A 13,554-nucleotide genomic window follows, 5' to 3' on the forward strand; every position below is an offset into this window, starting at 1 on the left:
TTGGAGCAGTGAAACCTGTACATTAGGTTGCAGTAGTACCCCCTGTTGTTTTCTTTATCCTCTTTAAATCATCACCAATGTTTACAACAAGATTTTGTTCTACTTAAAGACCAACTTTGAGGAGGTGACTGATTTCTGCTGATCCTGGAGGTGGTTTCACAGATTTCATTGTACTTGAAACTTCACAGCTTCCACTGAAATATTTGATGCATGTGTGTATCAGTTTAGCAGAGTACAAAAGTAGAATTATTTTCATTCTTGCCTCATACTGTTGACAGAGTACGGTGTCCTCTACCAAAACTGTTTCTTTTTACTTGACAACTTACAAAGACTCATTTTCCTAAAGCCCAATCACCAGTCTTAATAAAGTACTTGTTAAAAGAGTCATCTGGGCTCAAATACCTGTAATAATTTGCAAATGTTTGTTAGCAAAATAAATTCAAAAATTTCTTTTATAAAAATGAGATAATTCAGTAGTTACAGAAAAGACATCTATGTTACACCCACTATTGTTGGTTAAAAAAGAAAAAAAGTAAAAAAAAAGAAAAAGCTCACCTTGCATGTTTCAGTCAAACATCAACTGGCATTTGCCATGTGAATCACAACCAAGGRCCCAGTCCTGCTCTCATCCTGGTCAAAGTTGTGAAACTCTCAATGGAAGTCAGTGGAGTTATGCCAATAGGAAAGTCAAGAAAAGACAGGATCAGGCCCCAATATGTCTGATGCCTGCACACTGACCTGGGACAGATAAAGACTGAAGGGAGTCTTCTGCAGCACCTGCATCTTTCACAGGGTGAATTTCACCCACGGATAGATCTACCTAAATGAACAGAACGCCTGCTGACTTCAAGGGGAGGAGTATCATCAGGTACTACTACGTTAGACTAGAAAGTACATTAGATTAAAAACTGTATGTCTTCTCACGACCATGCTGCAATTAGACAAACTACTTTTTGTCAACAGACGTCCTCAGCTCTTGGACCCGGAAGACTCTCTAATTCCATCGTTGTCATCCTCAGGGCCAAGCAAGCTTAGTGCATTTGTTACGGGATGGATCCAAGATGTGGTCTGTGTTACATGACTAAAAAGAAGCAAGAAAGCCATTAGCAACCCAAAAGAGGCTTACCAGTCTCAGAAACAAAAAATACCAGATGGATTCCACAATTTTCAGGCCTCATACTGTATTGATCATTACAATACTTTCAAGTATAGGATTCTCTTTTTTATTGCCAAGTATGAGATTTTACAAATAAAATGAGGAGTCGTCTCAATGCAAGAACCTGGAATGAAGTTCTCATTTCCAGATAAATTAAAGAGAATGCTTTTGCAAGAGACTCCTGATACAAACTGGTGACATTTCCTGTAAATTAATAGAACTGCAGACACTTAACCCAGCAACACTGTACAACCCAGACCAGCAAAGCCTCACCAAACTCCAACAAGCTGGCAAGGCATAGTGGTCAAGAGGGAGTTGGCCAAACACGAAATCACAACACAGATGTTACTAACTCATAGTAGTATGCTCAAATCGTTTGAACAAGAACTAATATCCTAGAATCATTAAGACATTCTTCTTCTTTCAAAAAAAGGGAGATGAATAAATCAAAAGAAGGATATTCTTTACATGCCCTGTAGAACAAATTCTGGGCATGCTTCCACAGCCCTTACACATGTAAGTAATAACTCAATAGAGTCAGTACTATTTTTTAAAGGCTTAGAACCTCATTTAAAATGCAGTCTAAGCTACTTTTATAGTTTTTGGTAAGCTTCTGTATGAATGGAAAGAACCTGCTCAAGACTCAGTAAGGCCAGATAAATGAAATAGGCTTACTGTTGCAGGGTGAGAATACTGTACACCTTAAGATTGGTAGTATGCATGCTAGCCATACTGTGTGTGGGCAAGACACAGCCTCTTCTCCCTTCTGGAATAATGTGTTCTTGGTAAAGGAAATTGCTTCTTTTCTCTTAAAAAAATCTTGCTAATAAATTCACAGCTTTTATAGTCAAGTCAGTGCAAAGATGAATTTTATGATATAAGTTCATTACAAGGAGTCGTTGAAAAATATGACACATAATACACAGCATAAAAGGCAAACAGCTTTTCTCTGTGACTCTCACTTCTTCTAACATACAGTGTATCTAAAGCCCATGCTTATTTTCACCTATTTAATTAAATATGAAGTGTCAGGATGGAAATGCTCTGGATTTACCTTTACAAGTGAAAAAGAATTTGCCTTTCTGTCTTCAAGAATCCTCTCCTGAAGCATCTGATTACGGATACTGATACTTCAAAGTACAAATTTCTGAGTCAATGTTCCACTACACCAACTTACAGGTATGGGCAGCACTTTTCAAAGAATATGACTGTATTATAATCCTACCTTGTATTCACACCTTTCGTTTGAGTGTACTGGGCTCTGAATAAGCTAAATGTGAGGACAACAAAAAAATTGCTCACCAAGAGGTAAACATGAACTAGGATCACAGTGTAAATTACATCTTGAATTGCATTAACTAGATTAACCCATCTCTAAACTGATAAACTATAAATGTAGCCACTACTTCAGTTGAAGCAGTGCCTGAATAGGGACCAAGAAAACCCCCCCAAACTCCTCCAGTTATGTGCAAAAGCAATGCTTTTTTTTTTTTTCCCCCCAAAGGCAGTGGATGGACACCATTCCTTCATTAATATATTAAAAAAAATTGTATCGCCTTACTGGAGCTGTAGAATAAATTTTACAAAAGTTAAAAAACTACGGGAAGTAACAACTGAACAACACTGTAACCACATAAAACATAATGTAGCAGATACTGACCATTCTCAAGGTCACTTATCTTTTCATTCTCAGCAAGTGAACGTATCATTGTTCTCAGGAACAAAGGCAACTTTCCAGAATTTTCCAATGCTTATTTATATATCATGTATACAAATATACATGATAGCCAACACGAAGGCTACAAAGAATATAGTTCTTATACAACATATTTTAGGAGAGAATTGTGAATAATATGCCATTTTAAGAGGAAATCTGTCTGATTAAAAGAGCATCATTCCCATTATTCCACAACATATGTGTTCATAATTTTTGGTTTGTAAATAAACTAAGGGAAATGTTTTTACTGTATTTTTCTGTAATGTTTTCTATGATGTCTGGAAGTGCCATCTTTTTTTTTTCCTCTTTGATTTAAAAGATCAGTTATTATGGTTTAATATTGAATATAGCATTCTAAATTAAAGTCCCAGCATGCAATTTTACTTATCTGCATAAAGATGCAGAATTCATTCCAACACTTGCAGAATCATGGAAGCTGAATGAATTAGACTCCATCCAGTCCGTCTCTCTGCCAATGCAAGATTTACTGCCTGCAGTACTATTTTAAGTGTTTATACTGCCAGCTTTTATCAAGCCATTTCTCAGGAATCCATTACTGAATGTAGCTAAGAACAAACTTATTTTTAAATTTTATTTTTCCCCTTCAGCATCTGTATGTATTCCTGTCTAGCCTGCCTTGGCCTGCTATGTACATATATCTTTGTCTCCATTTTCTCATGAGCATGTAGTATCATCCTTGTGAAATGGGAGAAACTGCAAGGGAATACAAGAGTTATGTGAAAAAGCATTCATGGGTCTTTGATGTAACCAATTAAAAATTCTTCATTAAGCGTTTATTCTTCAGAAGATGTTCCTCCTACATACTTTAGGACGAGGAGGCAAAAGACAGCATGCCTTACTTTCTGCTAACCGCTGTAAGAATCTGATTTTGTTCTTTTAGGAATAAATGCAAAAATTCTTAAGATCTTTAATAGTGCAGCATTGTGGCACTTAAATCAGAAGTAAAATCTGGTTTATTCAATAGCATAACATTGTTCATTCACCGGTTAGGAGACGAGAATTAGAAATTTCATCCATTTTCAACATACATGAGGCCACATTTTGCTCAAATGTCAATTTGTTGTAAATGTTCCTGATTTGAACAGAGTTGTTTTAGACTTGCACTAGACTTTATCCCTTGAACACTACTAGTAGGATGGTTTGTTTTAAACTCTTAGCCAAAATCCTTACTAAGAAAAGAACTCTTATAAATAAACATTAAGTCCAGATACCATGTCTCACACTGTAGAAAGACGCATAGATTATTTAGGTACAAAATAAATGTATAAACCCCCTCCTGTTTATTTTTAGTTCTCCACAAGTGCTGTGGCTAAAGAGCTTTGACATAATCAGTCCAAAGAGATAATCCCAGATTTACTGGTTTGCAGAACATTCTTGTATTAGAAATACATCCTCTCTGATTTGTGTGTTAGGGCCAGCAATAAAAGTGAGAGGGAATTCAAATCTACCTCTAGGCTTCGCTTAATTGAAGAAGAAACTACTTTGAATATTACAGGAAGATTTGGAAAGCTAACATTACAAATTCTAAATGTAAAACATTTTCCATTTGCAAATGTTCTTGTTCAAAAGATCCATTTCACCACATTTTCAGAGCAATTAACAATATTTAAAGATTTTTAGGTTTTCAAACAAATTACTGCTTATTGGAAGGTAGCCAAATTTATTGTTAGAAAACAGGAACATTTGATCTGAGAATATGTCAGTGGCTTATTCTGTCTTTTTAATATTAGTAAATTGCAGGACAAATTTTAAAGCTTGTAAAAACAAAATATGAGAACACAGGGTTGTTTTGGCAAAGAAATGGTAGTGAATTATTTAAAATGCCATTATAATTACCTTCCTTATGGCTCTTACTTTGCGTGGAAAATGATTTCTTTTAAAAATGAGAACTTAGGACAGTCTTTTAAGAAAATAATAGTTCAAAGATAATACAAACTAATGGAAAAGAATGTCTGCATATTTCTTAGATTTTGAGCATTATCAAGACATGTTTTTCACCTTAAATTGTATTCTCCTTTAGGGTCAACCTCTGGAGCCAAACAGGGGATCAAGAAAAGCCTGGCAGACAGCAGGACTGCTGTAGGTCACTGTGCAGGATGCTAAGCTACAAAGCAGGCACGTCCCATTCTTTGGAGGTTATTGTGTTGTGACAGGGGGCCACATCCATAAGTCTTGGCTGCATTCTTCCAGCCCACCAGGGTTTCTGAGCTTTAGAAGGAGCAATCTTGTGCAAGACCCATTTGTTTGAGAACTGTTCAGGCAACATGATGAAGCCTTAAACCATTAATTAGCCAAACTCTCATAATGAATGGATTCATTAGGGGCCACCAAATGAGTTCTGTCAAATAGGATTTAGTTGTATCTGAACTTGGAAAGCCAAATTCTGGCCTCATATGAACCCCATGCTTCTTTACTAAATTGAGTGGTATTGAAGATGATGAAAGCGAAAGCAGAATTCTGCTCAACTGAAATAATACAAAGACCAAGGTAGCTATTTTTTCCTCCTTAAATGAACACACCCAATAACCTAATCTATTTAATCTGTAGTAGTAATTTTGCTAAATGTTTAACCTTTCTTATCTTAGGTTTTGGATTTCCCAAAGTACACTAGCCCTTCAAAATGCAATAATGCTTTACTAAAGAGCATTGGTGCTTGATGGAGCTTTTACTGATCTGTACACAACCGACAATTTTTGCAAAGCCATTGTTGCAATGTAGCTACTGCCGACCAGCTTAAGGCAAAGGGCTGAGACACATGAAATCACATACTGCAAAAGCTTTAACCTTCAGTACTTCCATTGTTGCTACTAAAATAACCGTTAAAAAAAATTAGCAAATAGCACTGCTAGCTATAGATGCAACGGGTTGGAAGTGGACGTGAGCTATACTACCCAGAAATATATTTCATATTGTGCTCTTTTGGACTTCCACACTTATCCCACTGCAAAAAGGGTACATGCCTGCTGCTAGGTGACTAGCTCTATGGGGGCCTACGTGTGTTTCTTTGCTATACGCTAGTATGCAGTGGTGGCTTGGGGGCTCGTGAGAGCCAGAGCAACAGGAAAGTAAAGAATGAAGACAATGAATGAAGATCCTGAAACTTAATCCTGCATCTAGAGGTTACACCATCTTCCGTGTTTGGTCTCGCACAGAATCTGTCTGTGTAGCTATTTGCTGGACTACACACAGCTTTGCAAGATTTGCTTTAATTAGTCCCTTTGTCTTTTGTTGTTGGACCTTTTTGGTTTTGTTTCTCTTGGGCTCGGGATAGCCTTTTGCTTTGCAAGGATCCTTTTTCTCTTTAACATCCATCCTCCCAAATCTTGCATCTCTGAGAAGGCATTCTGTTTGTACCCAGCTCTTTCCCTTCTATTTCACTCATGCTTCTCTAACTTCCTCTGCAAGTCTTGTGGGCTGGGATCAACATTCCTTATGCACCTCTTCTGAAACATTGCCTAATAATACTACTTTCAAAAAACAGCTCCTGCACAAGAATTGAGTGGTCCTGATTTGTACCAGGCACCTTAAAACCTTCATGTGTTGGTGAGGCAAGACAGAATTACTCTTCCTCGTGCCACCAGGCGGCAATGGAGTATCTGTGGGCGTACCAGGGACCTGGTACTCCTGAAGGCATTGAGCTAATTCTGTTGGCCTTGAATCTCTACCAGATAGTGTTTCTAAATCACTCTACAATCTGAATAAGTAGATTGAATACAATGTATAGCTACTGGTGCTGCACCTAACACAAATTTTGTGAATGCAGTCCTAATTTTACTTAGGATTGAGTGAATTTTGGGAACACAACTGTTCCTCAGCTTTTAAGAGCCACCGTTTTTAATACTTTGCTGTTGTCCCTTATGAATTTGAACTTGTTATTCATCTTTTGTTTCTTCAGTGCCAATGTTTATCATGAAATAAGCTCTCAGAGCTAGCATACACTTACAGACCCAGACATGGTTTTTGTCATGTTTGGTATCCCCTTTGAAAATGTCAGTAGTTGGAAGGCAGATGTTAAATGCTGTCTGGATACACAGAGTCAAGCATTTGCAACTGAAAACTCTTGCTATTTTGAAGTGCAAATGCTGGGAGGATCTGCAAGGAGTAACTACTTCTTAACTGTAACTAAAGAATTTTAGTTTTGTAGACAAGGGATTAGGACAAAATGAAATAACAGTGAGGTTGATGTTAGTATAGTCAACTATAGAGAGCATCTAGGGAAGACAATTTCCAGACCTGAAACCTATAAGCAGTTTGGGAAGGGTTTTTGTATTGTATTTATCAAAATCTGGTGATTTGACATCAAATATTCTTCTTTTTTTCTTTCTCCTTTTTGTTAAATTTGGTTTAAAACTGGACCCTCTTTCAAGACTACATTTCATAAGGAACATAAAGCATATAAACTACCCTAAGAGATGCTAAGCAGGTCCTGGAAGATGGCAGCGACCTAAAGTTTTATTGGCTGTAATAAAATTGAGAGTACTTATCACCTCATTGGACTGTACCCTAARGTGACATAAATCCATTTTGTATTTCCCTCAGGGACTGCAGATTTTGCTTGACCAGTAATTAAAAGCAGAGGGATATAAAGTGAAACTCCAGAAGAGAGTTTCACTATTTATTCCTTGATTAAACCAATTAAACACTTGTCTACTATGAAAAAAATATATGAGCAATTTCAGAATGCAGTCATCTCCAGGAAAGGAATTTATTCATCCAAATAGTCTGCTATATTATTAAAAATCTTCAACGATAATGGCCCAGTCTAAAACCAAACCAGTAATCTGACCAAACAAGTAGGATCTGAGTCAAGGGTCAATAAGCTGAAAGGCCTGAGTGATAGGATACGCAAACTTTTCACAGTTTTAAAGCACTAACTGAAGTGTATCTCATCCCTGTATTAGCCAACTGCTATTACTCTCAAAGTGCTGTTTTAGTAAGAGATGCAGTTACTCACAATCCTGTAAGTGTGAACACTGTAAAAATTCATTTTGGTGCAGTGTATTTACAGTGGCAACGGGACATAAAGATTAGTGGTGCTAGTTCTGCACATCCAACTAAGCAACGCCAGCACAGCTCTAATGTGGGATGACAATCCACGTTGTTCTCAGGGCAACCTGAGGTACATCGACACACCTATCCGATATGCCCATCCCGCACGTAACATAAAGGGTCCTTTTAGGAAGAATTGTGCAACCAGTTTGCCCACTTCCTATCAGTCCTGTCTTATCAGCACAGGCCTGATATCTTGATGGGATAGACATTGCAGACTCAGGCCAAGATGATGTAAGTTTTTTCCTACCATTGTCTGGAGCATGCACAAAGCTAATGTTTAAACCCCTTGTGTACTAAAATGAATCAAAGCCTGAATGATGGCTTAGGCCCATGATTCAGATGAAACACACACAGAAAACACCTTGCCGTGCATGGTTCCTGCTTCTAACAGCTCTCCCAAACCCCAGGTAGATCGCAGGAGAACCGAAGGCATAGAGTGGTATACATGGCTTATTCCACAAGTGACAAATCTTGCCCCAACAAAGAAAAATTTACCAGGAATCTGAACTTTAAAATTTCCAATTGTATAAGTAACTCAGTAGGTGAAAATTAGATCACATCTGTGTTAGACTAAAATTACTCTGCAGAGGTAAGAGAGATCAACACACTGACTTCAGGGGGATTTCTAGGTTTACAGCAAAAATTATTTTCAGTTTCATGTGTTTGGTCACTGAAGAAATTTTAACAGCTATTTGATAGGATAGGCCAGAACATGGACAGAGAGTGCAACATCTGTGAAAGCTGAAAGAATGTTTCTCCATTTTGGTTCCTGATATTAAAAAACAACCAACCTCCCAGCAAAAAAAATACCCAACCAAAAGCAGCTTAAGGTCTTAACATTCTTGTGTTACAAACTCATGTTATCATAAAATCCAATGCCAAGTTTCTCAGCATTACCTCTGAGGTTTCTTCTTCACAGTCATGCAAAATGGCTTCAGTGAAAATCAGAGTAAATGAAGTTTCTACAATCACAATGTTTGCAATTAAACCATTTCTAAACCTTAGAAATTAGTCTGATTTTTCATTGCATCCTGGCTATCTGTAAGTCTTCATGAATTTGCATTTAGCAAAATGCCTTACACTAAATCATTGCTGTGCCTCTTAATAAGGAGCCTTATTTCAGACAACAGTGTCCGTGAACAAAGAACAACCAGGGGACAAAATTTTCAAAGAGAAATACTGTTTCTGGATACATTTATTCTTCATAACCAACTTGAGACACAGCAAAGGATCATGTATTTCACATGGCAGGCATTTAACACTTTGTGAAAATAAAAGTTCTCTGAGATGTCTCAAGTTGGTTATCCAAAAAAACAAAAAGAAAAATATCAGGATTGCCCAAATTCATATGGTTACCTCTCAAAGCATTTGGACTGATGCTGAGTTAAAGTTTGCACAGAACATTTTGGAACATTATGCATTAAAAATTTCATATAAAGAAACAATAATAGTTAGCACTTAGTGCTGAGTCAGTCTTATTGAAATATTTGTGTCTGTTTAACTATTATTACCTCTCTTTTCAGATAGGAGGATTTGAGGATGACAGGTAAAAAGAAACATTCTCAAAAGCAGCCTCTGTTTTTGAGTGACAAATGTAAAATAAGAAGGGTCCAATTTTCAGTGATGTAAAGTACTTGCCTCTTTCTTTGAACTCAACGGAAACAGAGAATATGCCATGCCTAAAAATATCCCTTCTCCTCACAAATCAAAGTTATTAAGATGGGGACACCTACAATGCTGATTTTACTAATTGATAATTCTGGTGCAACTCATTTGCCTACTGCTATGCAGGGAGCTAGGAGAAGAGCCAGTACTGGAAAGCAGGGGGATCCAGCCAGGGATGAGCACATTTATCAAAGAAACAGCTTTGTGCTTTCAATTTAGCATGCAGTAAGTAAAAGCAGCCGCGATTTATTTTCCTTTTATGATGATACCTTTAGTTCTAGTTTTATAAAACATGAATGTTTATACTACAGAAGTTCTTCATCTATCACACATGCTTTGCTATTCTTAGTTCAGTCATAAAATCATAAACAGTTTCTGAGAATGACCAACTTCCAGTAAAATTAATGATGGCTCCTCCCCAAGCAAAACCACACAAAATAGAATATTACAAAATGAATAAACATGATGTGCTGGCTTTCAAAGTGGAAGTCTGATTTGTTAGGTATGATTTCAAAAGCTACCAAAACACATCAAGTGTGTTTTCACTAATCTTTTACATGTATTGTTTCAGTTTAGGTTGTTACTTAACATGAACCAAATTCTATTCTCAGTTATACTGGCATATTTTCAGAGTACCTTCACTGCCTGGCTCTGTCATATTAAAGCACACAGGGGAAACTTCTGATTTTTACATATATCAGGGGAGGGAAAAACCCTAAATCAAATACTACTGTTTCCCCTTTGGTATAAGACAGAAAACATCACAGGCCCTAATATATCTAAGGGAGAAGATCCCAAAAGATTAAAATATTTGGGAACTTTTACTTGACTTTCAGAAGAATTTAATTTAAAATAAATGTTCCTTCACTGCTTGAGGAAAAATACAGTTCATGTGGAATAGTTGGAATGTGGTCCTATTAAAAAGCTAAGGAAACAGTGTTTACAGGGGCAAAATTCACAGCTGGTCCTTACAAACTGTACACATATGCAAGGAGTGGGTGGGAGTGGGAGGGAGAATAGCAAGGCCCTACCTAATTTTAGGTGCCAGTCTCATGATACAGAGCTGCCATATGTTAAAGGTGAACAAAGTGGGAGGATGGAAGAGATAAACTATAATGGGTTTCTCTGGGAAATAATTTGGTATTCCAGCCATGCTTTTTTATACTGTTCCTGTGTGATTCTAAACAATCAGTGTATATCCATTAATTAATTAGCACATATGATACTTCATTGGGAGAGCAAAGTTATACACAGCTTTACCTCTCTAAAATTCAAACTCAGGAGATACCAATTCACAAAATCCATTCAATGACAGAATACACTTTGTGTTTGCACTGATGCAACGTTGTGACTTCCATGAGAATTTTAATACTGAATCATACAACAAAAGTTAAATTTTGTCCTAATACTGGTTACAACACTTAGTAAACTCACTGAACTTTACATTTGAACTAAACCTGGACAAAAATAGCCACATAGTAGCTTTAAAGATGAGCAAGATGAATTTTCTCTTACTTAAAAAACTATTCCCATCTTAATGCCTCCCAGCTGACTGCTCGTTTTATACATCTGAATGAAGGTGATAATTTATGAGCCCTTACTAGCCCCTTTGTGTTTCTGGGTTTTACAGATAAACTATCTTTGGTGGACAGGAATTTCTATTAGAACATCAGTAACTGGATTTCTCAAACAGAAGAACAGCCTCAATCATCTAATAAGTAAAACTAATAATCAACTTTTTTACCTGATTATGTGGGACCTCTTCAACATACTGGCCCCTCTGAGTTCAAGACAGACACTGGAAAAATTGAAGGGGATCCAGTGGAAGGTTACCAAGATGCTCAGAGGGTTGGAGAACTTGACACATGAAGAAAGGTTGAAGGAAATGGGTTTGTTCAGCCTAGAGCAGAGAAAGCTCAGGGGGATCTAATCACAGTCTTCCAACACCTAAAAGGTAGTTATAGAAAAGATGGAGCATTATCAGGTTCCAACTATTCAACATTAACAGTATTAGTTGCAACCTGGTCCTATTAAAAAGCTAGGGAAATAGTGTTTACAGAGGCAAAATTCAGAGCTCTTCACAAAGATGGCGACAGACAAGAGGCAATGGGCACAAGTTCAGGGGAAATTCTGTTTGGATAAAAGAAAAAATTCTTCACCATGAGAACGATTAAACATTGGAATAAGTTGCCCAGACAAGTGGTGCAATCTCCCTTACTGCAAACATTGAAGACTTGGTTTGACAGGGCTCTGGATAACTTACTCTTCAACAGAAGGTTGGACGATGTGATCTCCAGAGATCACTTCCAACCTACGCATTTCTCCAATTCTGTTCTGTGATTTTGGAATTGCTATTGGTTATTGAAAAACCCAATGTGGCTACATTCAATTGTCACTTTGATTAAGCAAAGTCAGTAAACTCAACTCTTCTGAACCAAATTTGCTGATGTGAATGGTGATAAAAATATCAAGTGTAAATTGGTAAGAAAACAGGCATCGGAAATGTGTTTCTATTAGGCATTAACTGATGGGGACATGAATCTGGTGCTGAGTATGACTGACTGACTGTATTGGTACATGCCCTCTTCATTACTTTAAAGTACACCAGATTATTTCAAAACGTATCTGGGGCCAAAGTTAGCTCTTTATTCTTTGTTCTCCAGCAGGAGGAAACCAGAGCTAAACTAGCAACAAAGCTGATCCCTACCTTTTAATCTACTGGTGTAATTTTTGTCCTTTTGATAACTGTGAATACATATTATATTTGTAAGACACTTGAACTTACTTTTTTCCAAAGCATACTGAGATGTGATTTGAAGACTTACGTTACTATTTGATACTTCACAGTAAATCTACACACATGACCTTAATCCCTAGCATAGAATCATCTGAGTTTGTGACATACTACTGCAGTCTAAAAGGTAATTTTCTCACACTTGCCAGTACTTAGCAAGTGGGTTGTTCGAAAATAAGTTAACGGGGGACTGAAATGACCTCCTGAATAAAAGAGATGGTTTCAAAAATTGTCTTAAACTGAGTATTCATGTACAAGATGCAGCTTTCCCTGATAGGTATAATCAGTCCCTAAGGACTATAGCCATGTAAATGTTTTATTCATGTCAGTTATTCACATAAGTGGGTTTCACTTTAGTGTGTAACACAAGCCAGCTGGTTTGCTTCTTTTAAACTCTGATTTCTCATGCACTTCATATTGCTACACCCCCTTCAGAGATATTTATGGAAATTTCACAGCAAGCTGTCTCAAGCTTATGTGCTATTAAGATGCCATTCCGGGGTGTTTACTGCATTAGACTTATAACATATAGATTTATGGACTCAGCTATTTGAAGGCCCAGTAAAACACATTGGAACTGAAGGCACCTATTAATTAAAGAATATTTGACTGTCTTTAGCATAGTGTAAAACTGCTGTGGATTTAAACAGAGCCACTGTGGCTTCTATATATCCTCACAGCATAACTGCATAGTAAGAAAAGTGGCAATTCATATATARGATGAGTTTAATTGTGGCCACATTTACGGAATTACAACTTTTTTTATTTTGTATTTGATTATATACATTGGAGAGGACTAGTGCTGAAATACTCTTAAACCCCTCATGGCTTTGCCTGTTATAAATACCAAAGAATGAAAGGACTGAAATTCACAGCCAAAGAGTACAAGGAGGTTACATTATTAGTACCATAGCTGTAAAGTATCAACTATTCTGCTAATTCCCATTTAAACAATGGAATTAAATCTTACTGAAGAAGATCACCTGATAAAATGCTCCTCAAGCTAAGTTTCCCCTAGAAAAGGATATTTTCAACGTGAGGCAGAATTTTCATGTTGAAATCTCTTCCATTCCTGTGTCAGAAACAAGGGACTTTTGCTACACTTGCTCCTTGCTCTAAACGGCTAACTTTCTCAGACCAGCTTTAAAC

The 13,554-nt window shown here is 37.0% G+C and overlaps 1 protein-coding gene across 1 annotated transcript in view; it reads right to left on the reverse strand.

Annotated features, from left to right (window-relative positions):
• Positions 1-440: 440 nt before the first annotated feature.
• Positions 441-13,554, reverse strand: part of STXBP4 (syntaxin binding protein 4) — a 73,790-nt gene continuing 60,676 nt past the window's right edge. Inside the window, exon 22 of the mRNA XM_026067556.1 lies at positions 441-1,081. Within this exon, the coding sequence (XP_025923341.1) occupies positions 970-1,081 (112 nt within the window). The 3' untranslated portion in view covers positions 441-969. The remainder of the gene's footprint in view (positions 1,082-13,554) is intronic.

Source organism: Apteryx rowi, unplaced genomic scaffold (assembly GCF_003343035.1).
Source record: "Apteryx rowi isolate R43461 unplaced genomic scaffold, aptRow1 scaffold_26, whole genome shotgun sequence".
In the NCBI taxonomy this organism is placed as follows: domain Eukaryota; kingdom Metazoa; phylum Chordata; class Aves; order Apterygiformes; family Apterygidae; genus Apteryx; species Apteryx rowi.